The 15562-nt window shown below is 38.7% G+C and overlaps 1 protein-coding gene across 3 annotated transcripts in view; it reads right to left on the bottom strand.

The window, feature by feature from the left end:
* Nucleotides 1–15562, bottom strand: part of LOC131229289 (folylpolyglutamate synthase-like) — a 65980-nt gene that overhangs the window by 12064 nt on the left and 38354 nt on the right. For 2 of the 3 annotated variants that reach the window (XM_058225200.1, XM_058225202.1), the window contains 5 exons: nt 14241–14324; nt 11200–11256; nt 10775–10835; nt 907–953; nt 666–743 (listed from right to left, as the gene is read on the bottom strand). In XM_058225200.1, the coding sequence (XP_058081183.1) occupies nt 666–743; nt 907–953; nt 10775–10835; nt 11200–11256; nt 14241–14324 (327 nt within the window). The remainder of the gene's footprint in view (nt 1–665; nt 744–906; nt 954–10774; nt 10836–11199; nt 11257–14240; nt 14325–15562) is intronic. The other variant, XM_058225201.1, reaches the window with a different exon arrangement.

The raw sequence follows: 15562 nt of genomic DNA, 5'->3' as shown, positions 1-15562 counted from the left end.
CTTTCTTGCAAACTTGTACAGATTTGGTCTTACCTGAAAATCAGGGTTACAAAAATGAAAAAATACGGATAATCATATGTGCTTAGAAATCAAGAGCAATGAATTTTCTCCTCAAAATCGGGATAAGTTTAGCCATTTGAAGGAAACAAAGGTTCTTTTTTAAAAGAAAAAGAAAAAAAAGTACATTGCTAGGCAATGACAATAAAATGACCTAATGCCTTTTGATAGCGTGGATCAAATAGAAAGTTGTATTATGCTGCCACAAATTATCCAAATTCGCTAACAAGGTAATTGGCCAATGCTCTATGAAAAGAGAACGGCATTGCTCAACCAAAAATAACGTTACTGGGCAATTTGGAATAGATTTTATCTTTCTACTATTGGGAATTTTTGGTTTGCCAAGTGCCAAATCATCATCATCATCTAAACCTTATCACAATTTTTGGGTTGTCAACTAAAATCTGTAAAATGGTGGCATGAGCGCATCTTTAAATGTTGGTCATTGTAGAAACTCATCAATGCTTGATAGTTTCAAGAGAAATCACGGGTGCATTCTAAAAAAACTATAATGTGCAAGATGTTCTACAGAAGAAAAAAGATTCACCCAATTAAAATCCATTTGTCATACAATCTTTCACACATGAGGTACTTGGCAGAGATGCAACCTTCAACTCAGACGCTCTCTCTCGAAGAACATCCATTGCTTCCAAACTTTGAGGGACCGTAAATGCGGGAACTTGAGGCTTCATGAGCAGCGATGACATCAACCCATTTCAGAAAATAGTTGAAAATGAAGACTGCATGATCGAATAATAAAGAAAAAGAAATAGTTTGATAAACAATTGAATAACGCATGTCAGATTCATTTTTCCTAGGTTTTTAGCCATTACACTTATAAGAGTTTACCTTGAAAATCCCAGCCTTCTCAGATGCAATTTTACCTAGGGTATCTCCTGCATAGAGATTTCACAAGATATCTGAGTTTAAGGCACATGTGCTGCTCTGCCAAAGTTCTTAGTGGCAGCCAGTTAATAAAGATTACAGAATAACGAAAGCACGAAGAAGATGATGACAACGATGACAAAGAAAGTAATATACAACAGATCCTGTCCATTTAGTTCATAGACTGGTCACAATAAACAAATAGACATAACTGGTTTTGTTGTTGCATTTTAGTTTTCTTAGGTTTCTTTTCTCTTTTAGTCTTCTTAGGTTTCTCTTTGTTTAGGTTTCTTCTTTTTCTGTTTTGGTTTTTGTCTGTCTTGTTTTCTTTGTTTTGGCTTTTCTTTTTCAATAAAGTATCACCTTTCAAAAAAAACAAAAAAACTAGATCACAAGGCAAATTGGAAATCTTAAGCAACCACAAGTTCCGGGTTTGAGTCCCAGCCCTAGATGTAGAAACCTTCTACCTAAGGTGCTTCTTATGTGTATGTTATTCGTGTATTCCTGTGGAGCACTATATGTTTCTCTCATGTGTATGTTATTCATGGCTCCTGGTCTGTTAAGGTGGGCTTGACCATGATGTTTATGTGAAATCCACCCTGACCACCAAGTGCGTCATCCCATGTTAGGCCCAAGCAACCGCAAGTACCGGAGGCCTGGCCTGTTAAGGTGGGCTCGACATGATATTTATATGAAATCCACCTTGACCACCAAGTGCGTCATCCCATGTTAGGCCCAAGGCCCAAATATCAGCCCTATTCGTGATTCGAGTGGGCCATATTAAGGGAAACAGTTTGGAGGGTGAATGTTGTCTATACGTTGTTTCCAATTGTATGGTCCCTTTGAATCACGGGTGGGGCTGGTTTTTCATCTGTAGCTTTAAAATTGGATCACTGGCCTATTGGCTAGAGTGGATTTTTTAAATACATGATGGTGGGGCCCACACCAACTACATAACAAGTTACCTGCAATTTACATAAAAGACTTCTACGTCAACTAGAATTGTGCGAGTGAGGTGGTTACCCCCTTAATGTGGTGTGAAGACTATGGGGTCCACCGTGATGTAGTGTTTTATCCATGCCGTCCATATATTTATCTATCTCTTTTTAGGATATGAGCCCAAAACTAAAGCATTTCAAGAGCTTAAGTGGACCACACTATAGAAAAAGTAGAAATTGAATACCTGCCATTGAAAAATTCTTGGAGGCCACAAAAGTTTTGGATCAAGCTGATATTTGTGTTTTCATCCATTCATCTAGGTCTGTATGACCTAAGAACAGTTTGGATGACAAATAAATATCACCATGCACCCTAGGATGGTTTCAATGGCGGATGTCATTATCACCATTGTTTTTTTGTGGTGTGGTCCACTTGAGCTTTGGAACTGCTTCTATGTTGGGCTCATGCCCTAAAATCAGCTAGAGAAACGTATGGACGGTGTGGATAAACATATACATCACGGTGGGTCCCACAGTCTTAGCAGCACGGTAAATGGTGGTGACCGCCTCACTGAACAAACTGGCGTCCACGTAAAGCCTTCTACCTAAATTTAATGTAAATGATGTAGTTAGAGTTGGCCCCACCATCATGTATTTCCCAAATTCACTCCAAACAGCAGGTTAGTGACCCAATTTTAGGTCTAGGGATGAAAAATCAGCTCTATTGGTTATTCGGGGGGACCACACAATTGGATAGTGTACAGGCGACACTCAACCTCCAAATTGTTTCCCTTGGTGTGGCCCACTTGAATCACGAATAGTGTTAATTTTTGGGCCTTAGGCCTAACATCGGATGACAACCTGGTTGGGGTGGATTTCACGTAAACATCGTGATGGGGCCCACTTAAGTCGTCCACCACTCGAGACCGTAATTGAGGTTTCCCGTGGTCTACTTCGCAGGAGACCATCTCTCTCTCATATATAGTGAAATGCTCACCTAGGGGGTGGCTAATAGTGATGCTCACCTAGGACACCTTGATCTGAAGCTCAAGTGGTAGACTGAGTGAAAGATACCTCGTTTTAACACTGAGGTCTTGGTATTGATTCCCTAGTGGGGGTGGCTAACAGTGAAGTGTGAACTAACAGTGGGTGTACTAACAAGCTAACAGGAAAAAAAAGAAATTGCACACCTAGGAACCAGTTCTCACGAGAAATTGTGAGCACTTTTCGATACGTGGTGTGAGCTCAAAATTTGAATGCTCCACATGATGCGGCACCCCATGAGAGCCTCAAGGCCCAACTTTCAATTTGATCCAAAACTCTGGTGGGCCATGGCAAGAGCAAATAGTTACGTCCCTTGATTTGCCTCTCTTTGCTATGGCCCACCAAAGTTTTGGATGTGGCTGAAAGTTGGGCCCTAGGGTTTTCATGGGGTGTTGCATCACATGGACCGTTCAGATTTTGTGCCCATGACACGTGCGAAAAGGTGCACACGGGTGTTCACCTAAGAAGGTGCGCAGGTGAGCATGACTCTCTCTCTCTCTCTCTGTCTGTGTGTGTGTGTGTGTGTGTGTGTAGAGAGAGAGTAGAGCTGTACACAAACCGAGTTAGCTCGGTTAAGACTCAGTTCGAGCAACTGATTTTTTTAGCTCAAAAAATTTTCGAGCCAAGTTCGAGCTTGCCCGAGCTCGACTCGGATTGAACCCCAACTTGAATCGAACTCGGATCGAACCAGTTCGGTGACTCGGTTATTTTAATATTGATGTTGCTCAGCAAGTGTTTGATGAAATGACTCAATGAAGTGTCAGCTGGTGGCGAGGAAGGTATGGATATGAAACAAATACCCTTGTATCTTGATTTTTATGTTGCCTACTAAGTGTTTGGTGAAATACCTGTAAACTGATGTTGTTATTTTACATTCCATGAGAAATTGAAGGTGCACTCCATGTGTTTGAGAAAATGTCGCAAAGGCTCGAACTCGGCTCGAACTGGCCCGAGCTGCTGACCGAACCGAGCCGAGTTAGCCAGTTAGGCTCAAGGATCGAGCCGAGCAGAGTTTGAGATGAGGTCAGCTAGTGGCCGAGCCAAGTCGAGTTGTGCCAAGCTCAACTTGGTTCGACTCATGTACACCTCTAAAATAGAGAGAGGGGTCTCAAGTCCAAGTAGTTGGACCGCAAGTGATGCAGGACAATTAACTACTTGCTCTAAAAGCTCGAACTGTTAGAGCATGGCGAATTAATCCCTTTATCTCATAGCACAGGCCTCACATCTCATGGGTTAGGACCTCGGTTGAACCCCCTTCATGGGCTCCAAATCACATGGGTACCGCCTCACATGGGCCGCCCACCCCGAGTGTGTCCCCGCAACCACAGGCTACCCCACTCGAGCCCGGTGTGAAATGCGCATTAATCACCACCGGTGAGGAGTCTCAAATACGAGATCTCCCCCGTGGGCCTCGCCCACCCCGAGTGTGCCCCTACATCCCACAAGCGACCCCACTCGAGCCCGGTGTGAAAATGCCCCTGCATTCACAAGTTACGGTCCACCCAGTAGGCAACTTCTAACCTGTTAAGCGCATGTGAAATCTAACCCATCCAATAACTTGATACCACCATTAGGATTACCTTATGCAAGAATCAACCTGTTTGTTCATTAGGTAGACCATAGCATAGAAAATTGTCTAGCCATTGATCAATAGAAAATACAAGTTTGGCCCACCCGATGAGTCAATATGGCTGATTTTTGTGCAAGGTGATCCTCATGATGGGGCAAAGCTATTGGGTGGGTTGGATGTCTTATGCACTAGACAGGTTGGAAATTATCCATTAGGTGGACTGTAACTTTTGGTCCAAGCTACCTGCTTCTCCATCTCGAATGAGAATGTTGCTTGGGACGTCAAATGCACCAGGAACCTTCATGACTGGGAGATATCCGAATTCATCGATCTTCTTAAGCTTATCTCTAAAGTTGTCCCAGATCTCTCCACCCCCGACAAGCTGACTTGGTCTCAGGATAAAACAGGAGTCTTCTCGGTTCGTTCTTTCTATGCTCAGCTATCCCCCCCTTCTAACTCCTCGGCCCACTCTACCCCGTTCATTTGGAAGTATGTTGCTTGGGGGTGTTTGCAGATCGTTAATATTTGCCTATGTTGCATGAAAGAGGAGGAATCTATGGATCATCTTCTTATCCATTGCCCTTTTGTCTCACAAATCTGGGTAGAATTTTTCGGTCGTTTTCATATGAACTGGTGCAATCCTTCATCAGCCAGCTATCTTCTTTTGGCTTGGCATGGGGCCAAGATAGGAAAAGCCGAGACTCGCATATCTGGTTGTCTATTCTTGCCATCTGGTGGTCAATCTGGGAGGAAAGAAACAATAGGTGTTTTAATGACAAAGCTACTTTGGTTCAATCTATTTGGTCCAGAGCTAAAAATCTGATTATTGAATGGGCGGGCATTTTAAACGGTCTTAAGGATGTTGATCTTCTTTTCTTAGGTTGCTAGTTTTCTGCCATCTCGGCAGATTGTTTTCCCTTCTTTGTATCTTTTTCTCTTATGAATGCAGTTATCATTTAAAATAAATTTAAAAAAAAAAAAAAAACTTTTGGTCCAACCAGTTGGACTTGAGACTTGCTCTCTCTCTCTCTCTCTCTCTCTCTCTCTCTCTCAAAAGAAAAAATGAGGATACTTTTAATAGTGAAGTGTCTTTTCATGTTTTATAAGCAAACAGGTAAAAAGAAAGAAGAAAATTCCAAATACACAATTCGTACAATTTGATGCGATTATCATACGATTCAGTCTTTTGAGATTTGCGTGTGCTATTCAAATCATACACCCATACAAGATACGATATGAATCATACAATTCACATCATGAATATGATTATTGCACGATTCATACGATTATTTAAGATTTGTGTGTACTATTCAAATCGTAGAATCGTAAGATTTTAATAGCACTGGTCTCATGTTAACGTATGTGAGATTACACCCCCCCCACCCAAAAAAAAAAAAAGAAAAAAAGAAAAAAAAGATTCCTATGTATTATAATACTCTCTATTGTTTGAAAAGTAGGCAATTCTCAACCCCTCACCCATATTGGCTCCCGTGTCACCCTTTTCCCAAGGCCCAGTTTGTAATATAAAAAATAATAATAACACACAAAAACACATATATAGAGAAGCAACTCGAAGATTTTATTCAAAAGGAGAAACAAAGGACATCAAGTGGCCCGGTGGCAATATGCGTGGGCAAACAAAATGTTTAGCATAAACAAGAGGAAGCGAATTTCATCAAAAACTAATGAGTCTCCAAGGCATGGAATGATCCCCGTTTGCCCATTTAATAACATTATGGGCCTGTTTGGTTTTCCAATTTCCTATAAAATGTAAAGTAAATGAGCCATCATTATCATTTCCGGGAGTTTGTTTAAATAGGAATTATGGTTCATAAATCAAGAGTCAAATACACTTGTAAAGTAGGTAAAGTAAATTGTAATCATTACATTTTCACATTATAAAACTACCATTTTTACAGTGATTTGTGGGTGAAACAAACAATATAGCAAAATTATCATTAATCAAATGTAAGTGATGTCACCACAAAATTACAAGAGTAAATAATCATTATCCATTTCCAGCCATTTACAGTTGTAATTGGAAAACCAAACAGGCCCTAACAGAGTCACCTTCTATAATAACTAAACATGCCTATTCTAGAAGCCTCAAACCTTCACCAAGGGCAAGAACCACAGTCTGCATTCAAAGTGATCACTTGATCCATCAGCCATCAGAACATATTGTTGCAGAGAAGACCTCCTGTGCTACAAGGACTAAGGTTGCCTCATGAAGAACCATCAAAATTGAGCTGCCACCACCCTTGCAGTGGACAACTAAAGTGAAGCAGAACTTTGGGAAGACAGCTTCACTATATGACACATGCCAGTTAAAGAAATATCTCTAGTTTGAGATCCCCTGGAATTTTGAGCGACCAGCCAGTTTATGATGCCAAACTTTATATGATCAACTATCACAAGTATAAGTATTACAATAGAAATATATGCCACCAGTATACATACGAAAATAAGAATTCCTGATGCTGCCAATCTTAAGCAGAAATCATTTGGTTATTTCATTCTTATACTAGTATTTACATGTACTTCATTCAAATACTACTGAAAAATAAGATTCACCAAATCATGGTCAACATGGAGCAGGTAGAGACTTTTTGGAACTGTAACAAAAGTCTACTTTATATTGGTGGCACCCAAGTCACAAAGAAATGTAACCAAAGTCTATATCCATTACACCCAAGTCACACACACATGCACAAAAGCATTCGCGCACACACACATGGAAAGATTGTAATTTCTTTTGTTGCTTCTGTTTATTCATGCCAGTCAACAACTTAAACTATTCTTTTGTAACCAAAGTCTGCTTAATATTGGTTGCACTTGCACCCAAGTCACATAGAATTGTAACCAAAGTAAACTATGCTTGATTGCACCAGAGTCGCATAGAAATGTAACCAAAGTCTATATTGGTTGCACCCAAATCGCACACACTAACGCATGCACTCACATGCACACAAAGATGGTCTTTTGTATTGTTGCTTCTCTTTATCCACGCCACTCAACAACTTAAATGCCACGTCGTGAATCACTTGGAAAGATACCGCAACATTTTTCTTGGTTTGGGGTAGGTGATGTTTCATTTGAAACACACCTTCACAATACAACTTTCCAGAATAATTACATACAAGGGGTTGGTGTCCTTACTTTAGAGCAATACTCCCATGTAATGTCATTACCATCTTTTACCGTCAACATCTTGAGAATCAAACCAAAAGATCCAATAGAATGCTTTTTAAAAAACAAAAAGAAAAACAAGAAATAAATAAATAAAAGGTGAAAGAGATTTCATGAAATTATCTTTAAAATGAATTAAATCAAAAGAGAAGAATTAAATCTTTTGAGAAAAAAGAAAAGAATTTAGAAGAATTAAATCTTTTGAGAAAAAAGAAAAGAATTTATAAATATTAGCACTCTTTTGTACCTTTTTTTATGTAGAAACACATTGGAATAAACACCGTCCAATTCCGTTTAGAAACAAGAAAGATATGTGGCGTTCTTTGCTATAGGTTTTTGAGTATTCAAAAGCCACAAATCCTCTCCTTTCTCTAAAAAACATACCTTGAGAGAGGTGGGATTTATGTTTTTTTCAATAAAAAGCAAAAAAATAAAAATAAAAAACACACCGAATGTCCTTTGAATTTGGGACTCCTGAATTGTGTTGGCATCAAAACATACAATTCGTATGGCCCATAAAAAAATAGAGAAAAGAAATAGATTCGTATGATAGACGATCTACTACCGCAGCCGATATTGTCGATATCGCACTCCAAGGATACAAAACATCCTTGGAGTGTAACTGGAAAACAAAAAATCTCGAGTATCGCTCAAAATATTGCACCATATCGCAATGTATCAGCAATATCTCACGATATCACGACATATCCCTCTACAAAGATAACAACGATACCTATCAATATCGACAAATATCGTCGACACATTCCAGGAACCGCAAGAAAACTTCCCAAAACCACCTGAAATCCGATTTTTTCACATTTTCTTCAGTTTTCTCTCTTCTACCTGTTTGTGGGTGAATTTTGGTCAATCTTTTGCTTGATTTTGGAGAAAAACCTACATTTGAAGTCAGAATAAAGTTTTTCTTGCGTTTGGGGCCATTTCTCAAAAGGTGAATTATTTTGCATTTTGATTCTTTTATTTTTTTTGTTTAAATCATATAAAATCAGTGTGAAATCATTTTTGAAAAATCATTGATTCTTCATGTTTTGCATGGGAAATTAAGGATTTCAACCTTCAATTTCAAGATTTGAGGGTAGGTTGGCCCAATTTAGGGAAAATTGGGAAATTTGAATTTTCCCCAATTTCTCCCAAATTGCTTGCAATCTTACACTCCAAATACAAGATCAAACATGTATGAGGCTTGATCTACTGATTTATGATGTTTTTTGTGAAATTTTGGAAAAAAAAAAAAATAATTCAAAATTAATAAAAAATTGTAAAAATATATAAAAAAAAAATTCAAAATTCAACTCCTAGCAACAATCAATTGAGTACAATTTCAAAGTATTTAGGAGTGTTTAATGAAATGATCATCACAGACACTCTAATTTCAAGATTTGACCGAATGTCTGATTTAGGGGCAATTGGGGATAATTCGAAATATCTCCCAAATTCGTTTCAATCTTACACTTCAAACGTGAAATCAAACATGTATGAGGCATGATCTATTAGTTCATGTATTTTTATATTTTTCAGAATTAAATAAAAAAATTTAATTAAAAATTAATAAATGTTATGAATTCATTTTGGGGATAATTCGAAATTTCCCAAATTCTACTTCTTTTTCGTTTGAATGAATTCGTCGTGTTTTCATAAATGTCTTCTTACATTTATAAATGTTATGAATTCACTTTAAATATAGTTGTATTAGTTCAGTCAGACAATGCATAGCCTAGGACCATATACGAAGGAAACCTATTATGTGCACTTTTTTGTTAGATGTTGTGATTTAAAAGTGTTCGTTAAGGTCTTTTTTAACAATCCCTAAAGTATCATTGAAAAATTTAACCAATTTCCTAATGTTTCCCAGAAAGTGCGATACATTACCCAACACAAATGATATATCCCGTGCAATAACCAGTATGTATCTGTATCCCAAGGGTGCGATATGTAACGTGATACCGATATTGTGAACATTGCATGGAAGAATAAGAAGCAATGTTGTAGCCAAATCAAGCGTTAAAGCAGAATATTAAGCGATGGCCCATATCACATGTGAGCTTGTGTGGATCAAGAAGTCGTTGCAGGAAATGGGTTTAGCAGTGAACAATCCAATCTATCATGAGAGAACCAAGCATATTGAAGTCAACTGTCACTTCATACGAGAGGTCTCCAGTGGAGAAATTTCTAAGCCATATTTTCGATCTCAAAATCAACTTGTTGATGCGTTAACCAAGGCTCTCAGTCACAGTCAGTCTACTCGCATTTACTCCAAGTTTGGCATCAATGACATCTATGCTCCAACTTTGAGGTGGAGTGTTAACGAACATGGGTATGAGTTGTGCAACTGTAGTGCCCACCTAGTCTTGGTGTTTAGTCTTATTTGTCAATTTAGGGGTACATTGGGTGTTTTCATTTTTCATCACTTAAATACATGGGGGTGGGGGGTTAGCCCTATTATCTAGCCTTCTCATTTTCTTCTCTACAATGCTTTTTCTTCCTCTTCTACTTTTTTTCTCTTCTATATTAATCTACAAAAGTAGTTGAATGAATCGTTTAGTAAAGGAGAGTTTCTGGTTGGCGTTTAAAAAGACCCATCCCAAGTCTTTTTATAATTTGCATAAGTTGTAAGAATACAACAAGATGCTTTTGAAATAAGAGTAGGCTAGTGGTGGTCCTCAATCAGGGCAAAGCTCTATGTTGCAGAATGGACCTCTTGTATAAAAGCTCTTGAGAATTGTAATTTTTCCTTTTTGTTTGGGTAGTAGTTTTTTGCGCCATCCCAACGCTTTTCTATAATTATAAAATACACACACACACACACACACACACACACACACACACACACACACACACACACACACACACAAGTTTTGCACCTTGTTAAGAGCAATTAGGGGGAACATGTCTAATGTCCCAATGCCACTAGGGGATGCATTTCCACAAGGTGGGCATCTACGAGGCTAACCATCTATGGGAAATGTTTGGCAACCGTGACAGTGCACACATAAAGCCCATCCATCAATAAACAAAGAACAAAGGAAAATGACTGGCTATTGAGGATATTATATTGAATAGAGAAAGGAGGTACCCAATATCTCCATATGATCCATCCCTAACGAAGTTATGCCACAAACAACAGGTTCTTTGACCTGTAAAATTTTTTCCATTGAATTCCATGACCAAGAAGTTCATTTGATAATGTGGTTTCAATATTTCAATTGAAAAGGGCTAAAGAGAGAAAATAACAAAATTAATGTCTACATCCACCCTCTTTTATTGATGCTCTTCTTTTCTACTTCTAGTGACACAACAGTAAATGTATTTACTATTGTATTACCAATAGACGAAAGAATGAGCATATCTATCAATGGAGGGTGGTGTAATTAGTGGCTCCTAAGAATAAAGTAGCTTACTCTTCGTGTTTGCATTTAAGGCATTAAAAACAAAAAATCTCCAAATGCACAACCACAAGAAAAAATATCCCCAATCAAGCCAAACAAGATTACTAAATACCACATTTGTTGAGTCCAACCTCCCCCCCAAACCAACTTCAAGAATTGCAACATCAACCTAAAAACATGAGAGATAGTGTTAGCAATGAATGTACCAATATATTATTTGAACTATATATGGCATGCATCCAACCTTGAAGCTCACATTTTAAAACAACAAACACCAAAAGTGCGGTACACATACTTGCACATTTTGGAATCAAATATTGCAAAAAACAACTATACATAATATGTTTCCATTTACATGGGCCTAAATCATGCGCTGTTAATAATAAATAAATAAAAACAATGCAATTATATCGAAAATAAACTCATATCATTCTAATACCAACGAATGCAAGTAATAAATCATAAGCAATACATCTAGAAACTAAAGATAATACAATAACACCTTTGCCGTAAACCCATAGAGTTACAAGGCAGCTCGAAGTTGATGGGGACATCATGCGCACACGCACACCCCCCTACGCACGTACGCAAGGAGGAGGGCCCCACCATCGATCTAGATCGATGACGACGTCCAGGGAGGGCCTCCTAGTTAGAGGACTGCGTTTTGGTTCGTTGGAGTGAACCCGATAATCATGTGAATCCCACCATGGGTTCTCATGATCGTGACCCACTATTCTAATTAATCTAATACTTTGGGCTTTGCTTATTATTGTTATTAGGAATATCATGGACGGTTTAAATTTCTTTGACTAATTGTTATTTTTTATTACTTTGTCGCCAAGTAATAGGTTGCGCACATGGCGCGAGTTTTGGGGTATAAGGTTTTATTATAAATAGGCACCCCTTGTAATCTTTTTCATTCAATGAAAATTAATAAAATTGTTGCGTTTTTCTGCTCCTCTAAATTTTTGAGTTGTGGAGATTCAATTGGGTGCGAAACCCTCCCTTCCTTGAAGGGTTGACTACCGTGGTGCGAAGCCACACCTATCCCAATTTGCCCCCACCTTCTTCTATCCATATTTCTCCTCCTACAATCATCTACGTTTCAAATCCATCCTCTATTGAAGCCGTTTTTCTCTCTACAGCAGATTTCCATAGTCTAGCCCTACAGGAGGGCTGAAACTTCAGCGAAGCACCACACACAAACCGCGCATCAGATCGAGCTGAGATTTGGGGGCTTTGGAGTTCATCCCTAGCCAACCAGGGTCAAGGTAACCTTTTCCTGAATAGTGGGCCCCACACATGTGCGGTCGAGATCACACGCACGTGCGTCTGGGCCATTGCTGTTGTCCACACGTGCGGTACTTCTCTACTTCGTCTCTCCTCTTTTTCACTCCTCTTTCATCCAAAATTCCTAAACCTAACCCTAAATTACTAAAATCCCCAATTTTATACCATTTCTTCAACCTTAAGGTTCTCCAAATTGAAATTTTTGAATCCCTTGGATGAGGGGAATTATTTATGTGCATGCGTGGATAAATTTACTCTCCTTTGATTCTTGTTTGGTCTATAATTTTCATTGATCCGGCCCTACCATGTGTAGGCCTGGACCCGCATAAAATTCTCCTTGATTGAGTGTTTGAACTTTTGTGTGGGATATGGAATTTTGTGTAATTGTTTCTAAACTAGTGTGATCTAAAGCCTGAAATCTTGCACATCATACTTAAATTTCATGTCTTGCATCAGAAGTCACAATCTTTGTGCATTAAATACATCCATCCATCCATCGATGCATAAAATACATACATGCATACATACATCATTCATCCATCCATCCATCCATATATCCCTCCATCCATGCATATATACACACATACATCATCCATCCATACACACATGAATCATCCTGATTCATCCATCCATACACATATGAAACATCCAACCATCCATGCATACCTACATACATCATCCATCCATCCATCCATTCACACATACATACATAATATGTCAATGCATCCATACATACATGCATCATCCGCCCATGCATACATACAAATAATATATCCATGCATCCATCACACACAGAGACAACAAGGGGGAGGGGGAGGGGGACCCCACAGAAATGGAGATTTTTAGTTTTTTGGGATTTTCCTGATTTTCTCTCGAATTTCATTGATTTATGCAAGTATCACCAGTATCAAGGAACTTCTATAAAGGAACCTACCCAAAATATCATTGAGTCGATAAAACTGCTAAATATCACCTATTTATTGGCGATATTTGGTATCTTTTAGTATATGTATCACAAACCTGGCAATAGCGATAATATCAGCGAGATTTGGAACACTTGATGTACTATAGAAGAATATGAAATGAATTCATAGGACTGGCATCCAGGAGTCAACTCTTGGGGCAAAAGCACTTCAACTTCCATATTAGAATGCAACAAGTTACTGACATGAAATTTATATTGTGCCGAATAATTGAGAAAGAGCGTCTGGTACTCTGTAAAAACAATAGCCACACTTAATAAATAGAATCTTTGACATGCAAAGATAGTTCCATTCTTTCTTTCTTTCTTTTCTTTTTCTTTTTTTTTTAGTGAAAGATAGCTCTCTTATTCATTTACAGAAATTTCAAATGTGCATGCAACTATAGATCACCACCACCACCATCATCATCATCTGACCCTTAGCCCAACTAATTGGGGCCGGCTAGGCGAATCCTTTTCCACCATTCCACTCTATTGAGAATCAGATCTTCAGTTGGACCATAGGTCATCAAGTCTTTTCTTACTACCTCCAACCGTTCCTTTTGGGCCTTCCCTTGGCCTTTTAGACCCCTCAACTTGTACCAACTCACTCCTAACCAGCACAATTCTTGGTTTCTGTTGAACATGACCAAACCATATAAACTACAACAATATTAGTCCATATGCATGCAACTATACATATGGACTACAATATTAGTTAATGAAGTACTGGACTACAGGGTATCAATCACTAAAAATTCAGATATTGTTATTTCATTTTGTTTGCAAATTGTATACATAATTTGCTTCACAAAACATAAAATATTAACATTGAGCTTAAAAATATTGTTCAGACAAGGTTTACAATTAAAGAGAAACAAGGCAAAACAGATGCAGCTAACCTTTTCAGATATAAATATCTTAAATGCCAACAAGGTGAGGAACTGAAACAGTGGAGGCATTGGCAAATCATCTGTTACTTTTTCCTGCAAATCAAAATTTTCATGATAAGCCATTTTCCATTGCCAGCATCATGCCATCATGCCAGAGCAAGTATGAAAATAAAACATACTAATTTTACCTATGAAATTGATTTTATTTTTATTTTTTTGGTTTTTAGAAATTGATCAGATGATGAAGTAAATGAAACTACGTTTAACCATAATGATAGCCTTCTTCCAGCCCTTTGGTGTAGCGCTGCAACTTGGGTTCAGGTCAACCTGATTTATAGTTTGCACGAAGCGTGAAGCAAAGCTGCAACAAAATTGGGTGCGGGAGCCAAGAGGTGTCTGTTTCAAAATGTTACCAGTATAAACAGGTAGAAAGTGGGAGCAGGAGCACAAGCGCAAATCAGAAAAGCAATTCGAAGTGGGAGGGACACCTAGTTCGAAGGATCGTGCAACTAAGACCTGAACCCAATTGACCTAACTCAAGTTTGGGTTGGGTTGGGGTCAGGTTTGGGTTGGAAAACACCAACCCGATTAGACATCAGGTTGAGCTCTGGTTGCACAAATGCTGGTCAGGTTAAGTTGGGTTGGGAACAGTCACATGTAATTTGATCAGGTTAGGTTGGCCATAGAGGAATTCAGGCTGGGTTCAGATTGGGCACCTTGGGTTGGAATTCGGGTCAGGTCAAGTTGTGGGTTTGGGCTCAGGTTGACCCTCTGCCTGACCCAACCCACCCGAGTTGCACCCCTACTTTGGTGTCAACTTTGCGAACCCTACTTCACCAACCAATCATATACAAGACCCTACCCTTGGTAAGTAAACATCTTTCTATCCTTATCACCAACTTGATCCAAGTCCTTTTAGGTCTTCCTCTCGTACCATCTTAAGGCACCTCAAACATAATCAATGTTCCACTCCGTACCATAGCAGTCACCAGTTTTCATTGCTTAACGACTGAATCATCTCAATCTGCACTCGATTTTATCACATTGGGATTACTATAACACTGCTTCAGATTGGAGTACAACATCAAGAATAATTCCTCTAATTTTTATTTTTATTTTGTTGTAACCACGCCTACCAACTGCAGCTTAGGATGATTGGGAAACAAAGTTTTTAGAAAGGAGTGATATGGTTAAACATGCTTTCAACTTCAAAAACAGAGATGAGAACTTCAATAGAACAATTTTTTTCCCCAAACCAAACAAGATGCATGCAAAAGAAATTCCACAAGAGAAGTGAAGGATGTTTTGTCACCAGCTCAAGAAGTGTGAGA

This window comes from Magnolia sinica, chromosome 16 (assembly GCF_029962835.1).
Source record: "Magnolia sinica isolate HGM2019 chromosome 16, MsV1, whole genome shotgun sequence".
Lineage (NCBI taxonomy): Eukaryota > Viridiplantae > Streptophyta > Magnoliopsida > Magnoliales > Magnoliaceae > Magnolia > Magnolia sinica.
Note: the sequence above shows the minus strand (reverse complement) of the source record. Positions and strands in the feature narration are given on the sequence as shown.